The sequence below is a fragment of the Panicum virgatum genome, chromosome 5N, assembly GCF_016808335.1.
Source record: "Panicum virgatum strain AP13 chromosome 5N, P.virgatum_v5, whole genome shotgun sequence".
Taxonomy (NCBI): Eukaryota; Viridiplantae; Streptophyta; class Magnoliopsida; order Poales; family Poaceae; genus Panicum; species Panicum virgatum.
In genome coordinates, this window is record NC_053149.1 from 3037168 (window position 1) to 3052795 (window position 15628).

General features: G+C 47.2%; 1 protein-coding gene across 2 annotated transcripts; it reads left to right on the top strand.

The window, feature by feature from the left end:
* The first annotated feature begins 6460 nt into the window (after positions 1-6460).
* On the top strand, positions 6461-15430 carry LOC120674258 (protein GRAVITROPIC IN THE LIGHT 1-like). 2 transcript variants are annotated; one of them, XM_039955408.1, is made up of 2 exons: positions 6461-6856; positions 13569-15430. In XM_039955408.1, exon 2 carries the CDS (start codon positions 13665-13667, stop codon positions 15189-15191), a length of 1527 nt encoding a protein of 508 aa, XP_039811342.1. In that variant the 5' UTR covers positions 6461-6856; positions 13569-13664; the 3' UTR covers positions 15192-15430. The 2 variants fall into 2 exon arrangements, with proteins under 2 accessions (XP_039811342.1, XP_039811343.1); XM_039955409.1 differs by lacking the exon at positions 6461-6856 and adding an exon at positions 12102-13436.
* The last annotated feature ends 198 nt before the right edge of the window (positions 15431-15628 follow it).

Below are 15628 nucleotides of genomic sequence, written 5' to 3' on the forward strand. Positions count from 1 at the left end.
GCTGCTTTTATCTCGCGCCGGTGCCCACGGAAAACCAAAATTACATGCCGTGGCGGTTCAGCAAAAGGGCAGAACGGGCATGCTTAGTATACTAGAAAACACTGGTCTAAACAAAAACAAAGTGGGGGTGGAAAATTGAAAAATCCAGAAAAGGATGTTAGGACCAAGGGGAATGAAGGGCGTGCATCATCCGACGCGGATACGTGTCATGACTAGTTTTTTCCCCACATTGAATACACTGGTACTATACACAGTGGTGAGTGGACGTGCAGGATCACCCGATCAGGGTCACCGAACAACCGACCAATACCGCCCATCTGTGGGACGACAGCCGACGTGTGAGGCGGAGATTTTGCCACTACTACCAAAACATTGATTGTACCAGTTGGAAAACCGCGGTTGTCCCGGTTTCCCAACCGAGAACGTCTGTCCGGGACAAAAGGGGGTGACCTTTTGTCCCGGGTGTGGCAACCGAGACAAAAGAGGACATTTTGTCCCGGTTGGTAACACCAACCGGGACAAAAGGTGCAGCCAGCGCCCACGTGGCTGTCACACCCTTTTGTCCCGGTTGGTGTTACCAACCGGGACAAAAGGTCTCTTTTTTTTCATGTTTTTCTTTTCTCAATTTTTTTTCTATTTCAATTATACTTTTGCATTTCAATTAAACTTATGTATTGGAATTCAGTGTGTATGATCTCCACTAATATATACATATATATAGTTACTTATATAATATTTGTCCTAGATAGTTTTCATATATAAATTAATTCACTTATATATATATGTATACACATATCTATACATGTGAATTCCTTTACATATGAAAATGTCTAGGACCAATATTATATAAATATATATATACACATATATATTATTGGAGTGCTTATATATATAATACATACATACTCCATCATATTTGCATAGGTATATTCGTTCTTAATTACATAGTAGAATTCGCCTTTTGGAAATTTAATACATACATACATACTCATAAATAGAAATTTAATACCTATGAGTCACATATATATTTACATAGTTATATTCGTTCTTAATTACATATATACGCGTATATTGTCATATTTGCTGTGATTGTCAATATTAGATATTCCATCATAGTAGAATTCGCCTTTTGGGTCGAGGACTTGCTCAACAATAAATCCGGAGAATTGTTCTTGAATCGCCATGGAAAAAGGGGATAATTAATTTCGACTAATTAAAATACGAGTTCAAATATTAACAAGTTTTTTTACTTAATTCCTCCTCCCAATCTGTCCAGCCCTTTGGAGGACCTACCAGATCATGGATGTTCTCGCATACATAGTATGCGCACAATACAGTGCCTGGTTTCTGCCTCATACGCTTTAAGAGAGAATAAATTATCAGGTATTTACATGAATATATAATAAAACTAATGAATCGTGCAACGAATCATCCAAGCACGTACCGGAAAATCTGTCTTGATCTTCAATTCCTTGTCAAATTTGCCTGGATGATTTTTAGCGAATTCTTTCCAAACCCTGTGCATGATTAGAACAATTATAGTCAAGTAACAAAGTGATTCAAATTATCGGTCATGGACGGAGTAGTGGTAGAATTACTTTTTCATCATGTTAAGAAGATTTTCGTATTGTTCTGGAGGTCTCCTCAATGAGTTCATAACCACGAGTAGGCTCTTCTCGGGAATTATGACAATTAGGACAAAGTGTTCACTGCAAGATTATACGGAGGCAGTTAGTCTCCCCTCATATCGCGATTCAGGGACTCCAATCGGGTTAAGGTCATCAATAAAGTCAACACAAAAGTCAATGACCTCCTCAGTTCCGTAGGCACTGGCGATGCTTTCTTCTGGACGAGCTCTATTACGAACACATTTCTTGAGTACCCCCATGAACCTTTCGAATGGAAAAATGTTGTGTAGAAATACTGGTCCGAGGATATCAATCTCTTTGACAAGGTGCACTAGAAGATGTGTCATGATGTTGAAGAAAGATGGTGGAAATATCAGCTCAAAGCCAACAAGACATTGCACCACATCGTTTTGCAGCTTTATCAAATTCTCCGGGTCAATTATCTTCTGAGAAACTGCGTTGAGGAAGGCACATATCTTCACGATGGTTAACCGGACGTTATCAGGCAGAATCCCCCGCAGCACAACCGGAAGAAGTTCGGTCATAAGCACATGGCAGTCATGGGACTTGAGATTTATAAATTTCTTCTCTGCCAAATTTAAGATTCCTTTTATATTGGAAGAGTATCCAGATGGAACCTTTATACTGCTCAAGCAGTCAAACATGGTTTCTTTCTCTTCCTTGCTAAGAGTATAGCTGGCAGGACTTAAGTATTGTCGTCCATTATCTCGCTGTTGTGGATGTAAGGCATCTCGTTCTTTCATACGTTGCAATTTTTGACGTGCTTCTACTGTATCTTTTGTCTTTCCGTACACTCCCAAGAATGCTATCAGGTTGACGCAAAAATTCTTCGTGAGGTGCATCACATCAATTGCATGACGAACATCTAAGACTTCCCAATATGGTAGCTCCCAAAATATAGATTTCTTTTTCCATATGGGCGCCATTCCGTTTTCGTTCGGAACAGGTTGGCTACCAGACCCCTTTCCAAAAATAACTTCTAGATCTTTTACCATGTTGAAGAGGTCTTTACCACTACGGTGCATCGGTTTTGTTCGGTGGTCCGCTTGGCTTTTGAAATGCTTGCCCTTCTTTCGTACCGCATGCCTGATGGGAAGAAACCGACGATGACCCATGCATACAACCTTCTTACAGTGAGTCAACCATATATTATCGGTATCATCTAAACAGTGTGTGCATGCTTCGTATCCCTTGTTCGAATGTCCTGACAAGTTACTAAGAGCAGGCCAGTCATTGATCGTTACGAACAGCAATGCTCGTAGGTTGAAGTTTTCCTGTTTGTATTCATCCCACATCCGTACACCTTCATCGCCCCAGAGCAATAAGAGTTCTTCGACCAATGGTCTTAGGTACACATCAATGTCATTTCCGGGCTGCTTTGGACCCGGGATAAGCACTGGCATCATGATGAACTTTCGTTTCATGCAGAGCCATGGTGGAAGATTGTACAGACAAAGAGTCACGGGCCAAGTGCTATGACCACTGCTCATCTCACCAAAAGGATTCATGCCATCCGTACTCAAACCGAACCTTATGTTTCTCGCATCCAAATCAAATTTAGGGTACGTTCTATCTATTTTTCTCCACTGCGACCCATCAGCGGGGTGTCTCAACATCGAGTCTTTCTTGCGTTCCTCTTTGTGCCATCGCATCAATTTAGCATTATCTTTATTTCTAAACAAACGCTTCAAACGTGGTATTATAGGCGAATACCACATGACCTTCGCAGGAACTCTCTTCCGGGGAGGCTCCCCCTCAACATCTCCAGGATCATCTTTTCTAATCTTGTAACGCAATGCACTGCATACGGGACATGCATCCAAATTGTTGTACTCGCCTCGGTAGAGGATGCAGTCATTGGGGCATGCATGTATCTTTTGCACTTCCAGTCCCAAAAGGCAAACAAGTTGTTTGGCTTCATACGTTGTGGCAGGCAATTCATTGTCCTTAGGAAGCATTTTTTTAACAAGTTTGAGTAATTCACCAAATCCATTGTCGGATACACCATTTGTCGCCTTCCATTGCAGCAACTCCAAGGTGGTGCCAAGTTTGTTAAATCCATTTTGATAATCTGGGTACAACAACTTATGGTGGTCCTCTAACAACTTCTGGAACTTCAACCTCTCCGTTTCACTCTCACAGTCTGCCTGCACATTGTGCAATGCCTGCCCCAGATCGTCGCTGGGATCATTTTCTGCTACATCTACTTCGGGCTCTTCCATGGGAATATCGTCATCGAATGCACCGATTCCAGCATTCCCGAGAAAGTGGTCGTCAAAATCTTCTTCTTCATTGTCTTCCATGGTAACCCCCTGTTCTCCGTGCTTCGTCCAACAAACATACTTTTTCATGAAACCATTTGCGAAAATGTGGCTGTGTAGGATTCTTGAAGATGAGTAATCCTTGTTATTGTTGCAATGAGCACACAGGCAGCACATAAAACCATTCTGCTTGTTTGCCTCAGCCACAGACAAAAAATAATGTAGGCCATCAATGAATTCTTTCGAACGTCGGTCAGCATTGTACATCCATTGCCGGTCCATCTGCATTTTAAATAAATCGATTTGAATTCTTTACACGTATCGAATAAATAAAATATATCAAACCTAAATTAAACTAAATGTAACATAACATGAATAATTAAAAAATATGCAATATCCATCATACATCTTGATTAATTAAAAGGAGTACTTAATCCATTACAGAACTTAACAAAGGAGTACTATACATGAAATTTAAAAATTCGGTCAACAACTCATAGGTTTTCAACCGTCCTTGCGTTGGAACGCAGAATGTTCTAACAAATTTCTTACTGGCGCAGAAAAAGATGGCGGAGCTGAAACCTCCGAGTTTGGTGGTGATGAACCGTAACGCCGCAATAAATCCTCAAGATCAAACGGAGGTTCCTCGCCCCTTGCCATGCATTCTCTATATTCTTTTTCCAAATAACGGAGCGCTGCCCTATGAAAAGCACTAGGTTTTTTGGACCGACGACCTACTCGAGTTGTGCCCTTCTCTCCAGAATGACAACGATCACCCCCACCGGCGCCACTCCCTCCAATTGCTGAAGCCATATTTTACTGAAAAATACCTTTATTTTCAACAAAATTATAAATTCTTACCATTACAAAGCAAAGATTTTTTAACTTCTAGATGGTTTCAATGTGAGCCTGATTAAATACATCACTAGAGTGTCAAAATAATCCATTCATAATACAAAAAATTCTAATATACTCATTTCATTAATTCATTCATGAATAAAAAAATCAACTATCCACAATATGGTCATATATACAAGTACATCATATGAAGTGTCTACAATCATTCTAAAAATTTCTACTATCCACATACTCATCTAAATCTAAAAGAAAATCACACATATATATATATGCAATCTAGCTAAATGTCCGAGAAATGAGCTAACTACACATTTTCTCTATTTCTAAAGCATGAAATGAGCTATACAATCCAAGGAAGAAGAGAAAAACAAGCCCCAAACCTTTAGCGCCGATGGATGGATGGGGAATCAAAGATCTTCACAAATATGGTGAAGAAATGAGCAAGAACTCCTCTATCCCGAGCCAAGAACAGCAAGAAAACAAGTGAGCTGAATGGCTCGGGCGGGGGGAGAGGGAAGGGGATAAGGGGGCCAAGGTCTTTTGTCCCGGTTGGAGACACCAACCGGGACAAAAGGGGGTCCTTTTGTCCCGGTTGGAGACACCAACCGGGACAAAAGGCCCCTGTCCCCCCGCTGGCCCGGCTAGCCGTTGGACCCGGGACAAAAGCCACCTATTGTCCCGGGCCCAAAGGCTGCCGGGACAAATGGCCTGGAACAAAGGCCTGTTTTGTAGTAGTGTGCGGAGCGGAAAAATGCTCCATCATTTGCAATAGATTGATTTAACAAGAAAAATAAAGCTTTTCGCACACAAACAAAACATGGTTGGTGTGTTAGGAAATTGCGTGATCGTCCATGATCCAATCAGAAGGATCTCCTTGATCCATCACGAAATCCGCCACGTGGACCTTGCGGGCAGGGTTGGGGCTGACGGGAGCGCGGGAGAGCAATTTCGGTGGTGCTTCCTCCGTACCATGAAAGTGGAGTTCTATGTTTGAAAAAATATACAAAATGTACAATTTTAAAGATTTGATCTTAACTACCTGCCCATTTGTTGGATTTAAATTGCAAGTCAAAACTAACCCCCATATGACTAGGGATGGTAATGGACTAGTGTATAATGCTCTCTTCACAACCAATTTGGTTTTTAATATTTTTAGCTTAAAATTATATAAAATCAGAGCACAATTTTTTTAGGATTCGGTCTTTAAATTATCTAGACAAAAAATATCATCCCTAAATATGACAAATAAATAAAGGTGCGAGAATATTTTTCACGTTACATTAATCTGTGTGAAAAAAAAACTTAGAAATTCAATATTCATGCAACGGCAGCTGCACCCTCCGTCCCAAAATAAATGCATTTCTTTGACTATCAGACATTGTCTTTGACCATTCGTCTTATTCAAAAAATTTACGTAAGTATTATTTATCTTTTATAATTTATTATATCACTAAAGATATTTTAATAATAAATTATTTATTTTATAATTTATGTAAAAAATTAAATAAGACGAATGATCAAATACGATGTAATAGTCAAGAAAATACACTTATTTTAGAACGGAGGGTGTAGAGCTTGCACACGTGGGCCCGCCCTGAGTCTGAATGGGAATGGGAACCCACTGGGCCTGGACCGGAATATAAATAGGGCCCGAGGGATGGGGGCACCGATGGAAACTGCTGGTGCCGTGCTGCGACACACCGCGTCCACAACCATTCCGGGTTCCTGACACTCGCCCACGAAACCTCCTCCGCCTTGTGATCATCGCGGACGGTGGTGGCGTTGCTTCCTCTCGGCTTCATCGGGGGCGTCGGTGGAGGCGGCGTGCCGCTCGGTGCCGACCACCTACCTGACGAGGACGAGGACGAGGAGCGCCTGCTTGCCGTTGCCGACCACTCGCACGCGTCGCGTCCTGCTGCCTGCTGGCTTGACGGTCAAGCCGAGTGAAGGGAGGAGAAGGGTTGCTTCGGATCAGAGCTGGATCAGCTAACTTGGAGAGGAGGCAGCAGGGGAGACGAATCGATCGGGTTGCTCCCTCCTCGTCTTGACGGTGGCAGCTAGCGTCGTCCGGCAGCAAATAGTCAGCCGGTGAGTGCTTTGACGATCCCTCCACTCCACCCCGTTGGATGCTCTTTCGCTTGCATTGCTGCTTGATCTATTCTCTGGTGGTTTTGGTCTCGAAGATCTAGCTGTCGCTGTCCACGTGGAAAATATGAGCCGGAGGCTAGTAATTTTTTTATTTTCTGTATCTATGCGAAAACAAGGATTGAGATCCAATTCAGTTCGAGGCCCTTTTCTAGGGGTCTCGCTAATTTACGGTTGACCGTAGGGAGCGGCTCCTACGGTCGATCTCCCGACCGTTTTTTTTTTCTCCATTTTTAGTAATTTTTTTTGTCATTTTCCGATTTTGGAAATTTTTTTGTAAGAGGAATTTTGGAGAGAGAAAAAAAAAATTAAATTCAGAAAAAAAAATTAGTAAAAAATTTTTGCATCCGAGAAACAAAAAATGCTTATAGAAAAAAAATTGCATCAAAATCAAAAGACAAAAAAGTTTTTGGTAAAAAAAATTTCAACAGAAAAATTTTTACATAAAAAATTTAAAAAAAAGGAAAAAATTAAAAAACTCAGGTAAAAAACTTGTATCGGAAAAAATAAAAAAACAAAAAAAACTAGTGAAGGCGACGGCGGATCCGCCGCCGCACGCCGCTCCCCCGCTACCGCCGCCGCAGATCTAGCGTCGCTGGCCGCTCCCCAGCTGCCGCCGCCGCGGATCCGGCGCCGCTTCCCCCGCCGCGCGCCGCTCGCACGCTCCGCCACCGCGGCCTCGCCCGGGAGCACCGCTCCGGCGCGGATCTGGAGCCGCTGCAGAGCCGGCCGCCGGAGGGAGGCAGGAAGGGCGGCGCGCGGAGGTTGGGGAGGCCGCGCGCGGGGGCGGCCGGGCCCAGGCGGCGTGCGGCGGGGACGGCCGAGCCCAGGCGGCGGGCGGCGGGGAGGAGAAGTGAAGAGAAGAAAAAAAGGAAGAGGAGAAGGAGCAGCGTCGGTGGAGTCGACCGTGAGTTTAGAAACTCACGGTTGACTGTAGATTCAGCATTTCGCTTTTCTAGCTGTGTTTAGATCCGTAAAATAGTGGTAAAAAGAGTCACATCGGACACTGTGGCACACTGTAGCATTTTTCGTTTGTTTGTGGTGATTGTTGTCCTACCATGACCTAACTAGGCTCAAAAAATTCGTCTTGTCGTGTACATTAAAACTATGCAATTAGTTTTTTTATTTATCTACATTTAATGCTCGATGTATGAGGTAAAAAATTTGATGTGATAGGTGAATAGTGAAATTTAAAAAGAGAAATTTTGGAAGTGAACACAGCCTCTATTACAAATTCCAATCCTGCACAGTCGGGTCCTTCAGTTCCACGCACTGTACCGCGGTGGCCAGTAGCCTGCACGCCGTGGCTGCCCTGGAAGCACAGCCCGTGGGCCCCAGACGTCAGTGGCCCAAGGGCGGCCGTCCGGGTCAGGGCGCAGTCGCAGTACGCTGCGTACTACTAGTACGCACCACCACGGCGAGCCCGGACGCCTCCAGTGCGGTTGGGCATCCATCACCCGAAGAATGGCCAAGGAGGGCTTCTTCTTCCTCGCGCGCACCCTGTCATCGCCCTGCTCATCCCCGTCCCGCCCTCCACCCTTCGTCTCCGATAATTCGCCGCCGCTAAGCGTCGCCATTGGAGCGCTCGCCCTTGCACCTTAAGCCCGAAGTCTGAAGTCCCGAACCGCCAGCAACTCGAATCCCTGAAATCCTTAACCCAGAAGCGAGCGGCGGCGGTGGCGAGGTAGCGGAGGAGAACATGGCGGCGAGACGGAGGAGGAAGGAGAAGCCATACCTAACCACCAAGAGCTGGGCTTGTTTAGTTGCGTAAATTTTAAGGTAATAAGTACTATAGTATTTTCGTTTGTATTTGATAATTATTATTTGATCATAGATTAATTTAAGTTCAAAAGATTCGTCCCGCAAATTATAGACAAACTGTATAATTAGTTATTTTATTTAGCTATATTTAATATTTCATGTATGTGTTCAAAGATTCAATGTAACAAGAAATTTTATAAAATTTTGGAATTTTGAAGTCAACTAAACAAATCATATTCACCGACGCTGATGTATCATGCGTTTGCAGCGCGTGATGTATTGCCTGGACGCTGTCAGTAGTGAGTAGTACCAAGTACAAGTACTAATAGCCGGAGCATGCCCCTAAGCTGAGCTGAGCATCAAGGCGAGTGGAGATAATACTCCAGTCCAGCAGTATCTGTCGTCTTCCCTCGCAGCGCTGCCCTCGTGCGCGGCGGCCCTGCTGTGACGCGCTTAATTAAGGAGGCAACAACATTCCTGCGACCACTAGGATTGGTTTAACCCGCCCTTTTTCTTTCTTTTACGGCTTCACCTCACCTCGGGTAATAAAAAGTTACCGGATGAAGAGGAGAAGAAGGTCGCACGTGACCGCTGCCGGTCTCCGGGGGAATAACAGTGCAGTGCTGCCTAGCCAGTAGCCCGTAGTCTGGGCGGCATCTTTTTGGTACCATCCGGATTTCTTTCTTCCGTTCTTCGTGTCGTGTGCACACACTGTTAGAAATTTAGATAATTTCAGTTATGATTTAATTCAAAAAAATATAATTAATATGTTTGTGACATCAGATATATGCATGTGTAATCTAAATATAATTAGCATATAGATAATATTGATTATTATAAAAAAATATATCCAGCGGCAGAGCTGGATGCACTAGTCGACATAGTGTCTATTGATGTAGTCGTCGCGTTCGATGGAGTGCAGAACGGAAGCAGTGCCGATCACCACACCGTCAGGAAAAAAGAGGACGAAGCGAGTAGTGGTGCCGTTTGCGGACACTCCGCAAAAACGTAATTGTCGGCCTTCACCTGAGCAGATGAACTCACGGACAGCAGTGTTGCGGAGGTCTACTCTTCCAATGCTTGTGCGCGCAAGAACTAAAACGGGGACAACTTGGCTAGCAGCAGGAGGTGTGGATTTGAACCAAAGATTTTCACTCGGTGCAAAGCATAAGACTACTTTTTTATATTGTAGCTAGTGGCAACCGAGAGGACATAGGAGATCAAAAGACGGAAGAATTCACCCAACGGAAGAAACTTCCATCGTCATACTTGAAAACTCCTGTAACTCCAGAATTTAAGAATAGAAACTCCCCAATGCAATTGGCTAGGAATAAAAACTCACATGCAATTAGCTAGGAATAAAAACTCACTTAATCATGCAACAGCTCTAATTCCATCTTCTTTACTCCTGTTAGTTATTCCCCATAAGTGCCAACGGCAAAATCAATTCGTGCATGCACCAGGTCATGCATGCTTCATCCTTGGGTTTGTGAAGGATGTTTAGAATTTATTTGATTTAATTGTCAAATAAAATATATAAAATATGGGCCATGTCCACATTAAATCTAACACACACTTTCACTTAAGCCCCTATTACTATGCTTCCGTCATTGAAAATGAGCGATGGCAAGTGTTTCTAGTAGTGTTTTCACATTTCTGCGAGGAGGAACGTGTGTTCTTGCCATGGTCATCTGCCCACCCAAGGCATCAGGGTCTTCCTTTCTCTGAGCCCCATTCACCCAACAACTACTTACTCCCATGTTTCCAAAGACACGATCCTAATTAAATTTCCGCTAGCCAAGAAAAAAGAGGTCGGGCACGTGACAAGTGACATCTTCACCTACTACGCCACGCACCACTAACAAGTACTACTACGTGTGGTGGAAGTCTTTGCGAAAGGACATAAAAAGATAACCGATAATTAGTGGCACGGGCTGTGTTTAGTTGCGAAAAGGATGTGAAAAGTATTTGCGAAAAGCATTGTAGCACTTTTCGTTTGTATGTGGTAAATATTATCCTACCATAGGCTAACTAGGCTCAAAAGATTCGTCTCGCAACGTACATCAAAACTATGCAATTAGTTTTTTTATTTATCTACATTTAGTACTCCATGTATGAGTCATTTGCTATATTTAATGTTTTGATGTGATTTCGATGTGATAAAAAGTTTGGAAAATTTAGAGGAGTTGGAAAAACTAAACACAAACACAGCAACGAACTAGAGCACGACAGAAGCCGGCCGGCAGTGTGCTAGCTGTTAAATCCTCCCCTCTTTTCGTTACACACATGCCAGCTTCCCCTCCTCGCTCCCTTGGGGTCTCGTCTCTTTTGATACCGAGTTTCCGTGGAGGATGAGAGACAGAGGTGGGTGTGGACTGTGGACACACCACACTGGCAGTTACAACAGATGGAGAAATTAGTAATATCTTCCATATAGCTGCGTTTGAGTTTGTCCTCGATCGGATTCCGGGCTTGAATAAACTAGGTTAGTTAGTAGTCCTGGTACTAGTACGCTAGAACAGGACACTGTCAGGCATACGCATTGCCAATCTAGTAGTCTACCAACACGTTGAGGGAACACATCGAAGCAAATAAACTAGTAGGTGCAAAAGGACCCCGTGGGCAGTCGAGGGGCATCGACTCTCTATGTCCTCTAAGGTTGCTCTATTTCCAACCGCCTCATTTTTTTTCTCAATTTTTTTATTTCAATCTAGTATTATGTGTAATTTAAACAATCACTGAAAACGGGTCCAAAACTCCAAACAAGAAACCGATGCAGCTCGCTGTATCCCAACAAAAGATTCCAATTTTTTCAGTACAGCTCTTGGCTGGAGCAGGCCTAACCTAACAACACCAGTAACCCTCGTCAATCTGTGAGTGCGGCAAGGCTCCAAAGCCCAACCGTTGCTGTCAACGGAAAGCTAAGCTCCCCTCCTTATTCCCTTGCTCCCGCGTGTGAGCCCTGCCTGAAACCCGTCCGCATGTGGAGCAGTCTCTCGTACCAGGTCTCGTTTGGGTTGGGTTGGTTTGGTTTGGCCGCCGGTGTCCCTGTCCCTCGACGACGCCACCGGCGCACCTGCACGCGCGCTTACCTCCCGGTAAAGCTAGCCTTCCGGCGAGAGCGACCTGATTTGCATCGGTGTGGCCTGCACGTTCCGGCCAGGCCGTGGCACTGACAGGGACGCCGACGTGTCTGGCGATGTGATCTCCGGTTCGCTCGCGCCTCGCGCGCCATGGACCGAGCACAGGTCGGTTTTCCCGATCGGGGCAGCTGGGTATTGTGTGACCGCACGGTGGGTCAGGGACTCGGTGGAGTGTGCCCGTGTGGTAAACCGGCAGGTTTATCGCGGTGCACGCGGCTCTTTTGGTGCGGTCTGTAGTCTGTTTGGGCTCATGCGGTGCGGCTGGATTCTAACCTCCCCCCTGAGACGTCAAAATTACCGTATTTTGTCTGTTTTGGCGCGCCTTTAACTCGCAGCCGTTTTCATCAGTTTCTGTCGCAGCCGTTCCATGAATGCAGCCTCCTTTCGCATACTAGATTTAAAATATTTCTTTGTGTTGGAATAAAAGACATTTTACTAGGCTGAACGGATAAGATAACAGCGCTCGGTGGGCAGAGGCGGTACAACACGTTGATTGATCCTAGATCAATTCTTCCACCATATTTGGTTAATGATTTCATCATTCCCATCCTTTTTATTTTTGAATGATCGATCCTGCCGTCTTCAAGTCTCCATTCTATTCAAGGGTGTACTTTATGGGTTGTCTTGTCGGTAGCAATAAGCGTACCTCTATTGGACGAGGAGAGCCGTTACATTATAGATGTCACGAATAAAGCCGTCACCATGCTTCTTTGATGTTATGTCACTTTTTACAAATGCAAACCTACTCGTTATGGATATGATAAGAGGATCTGCCATAATCGTAACTGTTAAATCACCTCCGCTGTCTTCAAACGTCCGCTCCTTCGGTGCTGTCTGGTAGCATCCATCATGCCGGCTTCAATCTTATTGGATGAGATAAGAAGAGCCGTTTCTTGCCTACTGACTCAATCCTATTGGACGAGGGACGAGGATGCGTTACACTATTTCAATAATATGTCACAAGTGTTATCGTCCTTCTCCTCGTGTTGTTTCGCACACTTCCGACACATTCATACGTTACCACTCTTTCTAGCTCGTTGGTGCTGTACTAGCTTCAATCTTATTGGATGGAATGACAAAAGCCGTTGCTTGTCTACCGACTTCAATTCTATTGAACGAGGGAAGATGATATTATACTTCATTTCGATGATATGTTACACATGTTATCGTACTTTTTCTAGCGTTGTTTCGCCCGCTTCCTACACATACATACGTTATCAATATGTTTTTTGACTTTGGACAAGGAGGTCGTGTTGGGTTGATTTATGTTATTTCCAATTAATAGTATAAAAATTCCTACTAGATTGTTGTGTATATAATTTTCTTTATAACATTGAATGAAAGGAAGTCATTGATGAGGGTTTTTTTTATGGGTGATTGATGAGGTTTTGATGTGCAATGAAAAACACATATGGCTATGGTCTCATTGATGAGGTTTTCTTTATAACATTGATGAGGTTCTTTAATAGCAATGCAGAAAAATCCTACGAAATCCGCATGAGCTCTCTAGAAAAAACCGTTTCAACTCTGGCGTGGTGCCGGTGCCTAACTTCTGGAACGGCAGAAATTTTCCTCATTTGCCCCTCCTGGTCTCCACAAATTGAACTCTGCATCCATCGGTAGGCGAACCACACCGGCACGCGCACACACAGTATACGCGTAGGCGCAGGGTCTGCAGACCCTTTTACTTTACAGTAACCCCCAAATATTCCTGGAAAAATTAATCCCACCCCGTGTTTCCCCACCCACAGAGCGGAGTCCCCCCAGACCCGGACGGACGCCACAAGAGGAGAGGAGAGGATAGCAGGCCGGAGAGGAGCCGGCGGTGAGAGCGCAACCCGGCTCCAATGGAGGCGCAAGTGGCGGCTCCGCACCACCACCACCACCAGCAGAAGGCGACCAACCTGGCGCGCACCTTCACCAAGCTGCTGCGCCGGAAGCGCGCCGACGACGCGGCCCAGGGCGCGCCCGAGGCGCCGGCGACCGTGGCCGGTGGCGACTTCGAGGAGGAGCGCGCGGAGCCGCCCGTCGTCCCGTCCCTCAGCAAGCTCAAGCTGTCCGGGAACCTCGCCGCGGCCTACTCCTTCGACGCCTTCTTCCGCAACGCGGCCGAGAAGAAGGCCGCGGCGGCGGGAGGGGGAGGGGTGCGGCCGCTGCCGGGGGAGGTGACGCCCGAGGCCGCCGCGGATTCCCTCCTCGCGACCCTCTTCGCGGGGGTCTCGGCCGTGAAGGCGGCGTACGCGCAGCTGCAGCTCGCGCAGTTCCCCTACGACGCGGAGGCGATCCAGTCCGCGGACGCCGCCGCCGTCGCCGAGCTGACCAGGCTGTCCGACACCAAGCGCAGGTACCTCAGGGACCCCGCCGCCGCGGCCCGGGGCGCCGCGGCCGCGGGCCACACTGCCCTCGCCGCGCACGCCGAGGAGCAGCGCCACCTCCTCAAGACGTACCAGATCACGGCGCGGAAGCTCGAGTCGGAGGTCCGCGCCAAGGACGCCGAGGCCGAGCGCGTCAGGAGCGCCCTCACAGCCGAGCTCCGCGCCGAGCGCGCCCTGGAGGCGCGGCTCCACCCGGGCCGGACCCTCGCGTCGCTCGACGACCTCCACCTCTCCGGCCTCAACCCGACGCACTTCCTCACCGCGCTCCGCCACACCGTCAAGTCGATCCGGTCCTTCTCCAAGTCGATGCTCAACTCGATGCAGTCCGCCGGGTGGGATCTCGCCGCGGCCGCCGCCGCCGTGCACCCGGGCGTCCCGCTGCGCCGCGCCGGCGACACCAAGTTCGTCTTCGAATCCTACGTCGCCATGAAGATGTTCGCCAATTTCCACCGGCGCGACTTCAACTTCAGCTTCCTCGACGAGCGGGAGTTCTACGACCGGCGGCGGTTCTTCGAGGAGTTCTCGGAGCTCAAGGCGGAGCCGGCGAGCGCCTTCCTGGACGTGAGGAACCCGCGGTGGGGAGGGTTCGGCAAGTTCCTGCGCGCCAAGTACCTGTCGCTGGTGCACGCGCGGATGGAGACGGCCTTCTTCGGCCGCCTCGAGCAGCGCGGCATCGTCAGCGCCGGGCCCGGCTTCCCGGAGAGCTCGTGGTTCGCGGAGTTCGCCGAGATGGCCCGCCGCGTATGGCTGCTGCACTGCCTCTTCTTCGCGTTCGACGGCGGCGCCGAGGAGGACGGCGCGTCCATCTTCCAGGTCCGCACGGGGGCGCGGTTCTCGGAGGTGTACATGGAGAGCGTCAGCGACGGGCGCGCCGACGACTCCGCAGCCGCGGCCGCCGAGGAGCGCGTGGTCGGGTTCACCGTGCTGCCGGGGTTCAGGGTCGGCCGGACGCTGATCCAATGCCGGGTGTACCTGTCCCGGCCGGCGCGGCGTCCGTGATGGGTCATGGTCGTGGCGGGGGGGAAAAAGGCCGTGCTTGCTTCCGGCGCCCCGGCGGATGATGGGGGAAGAATGCCCATTTTGGGTCGGCCGTCGAGGTCTCCCGCCGGCAGCCAACTGGGGTGGTGGCGACGATGATGACGGGTGGTTATGTAAATCTTATCAGGGCATGTAGTAGCAATGTAATCGTAATATAAATGGCATTTGGAGTTCGAGATGATGGATCAGCATTGCCGCCATTGTTCTTGCTCCCTGCTACTGTTATGATGCTTTACTGCTATTGTCAATCTGCATGCCATGTCTGTGGTGGATCTGGGACAACCCGATCTAGTTCATCAAGGTTCTTACCATTGCAGGAACCGGAAGCTCCGAGATTGCTCTAATCTTGTTGGTGAATCTGACCATGGATTGCATCCAACACGGCCCCCGATCTGAAG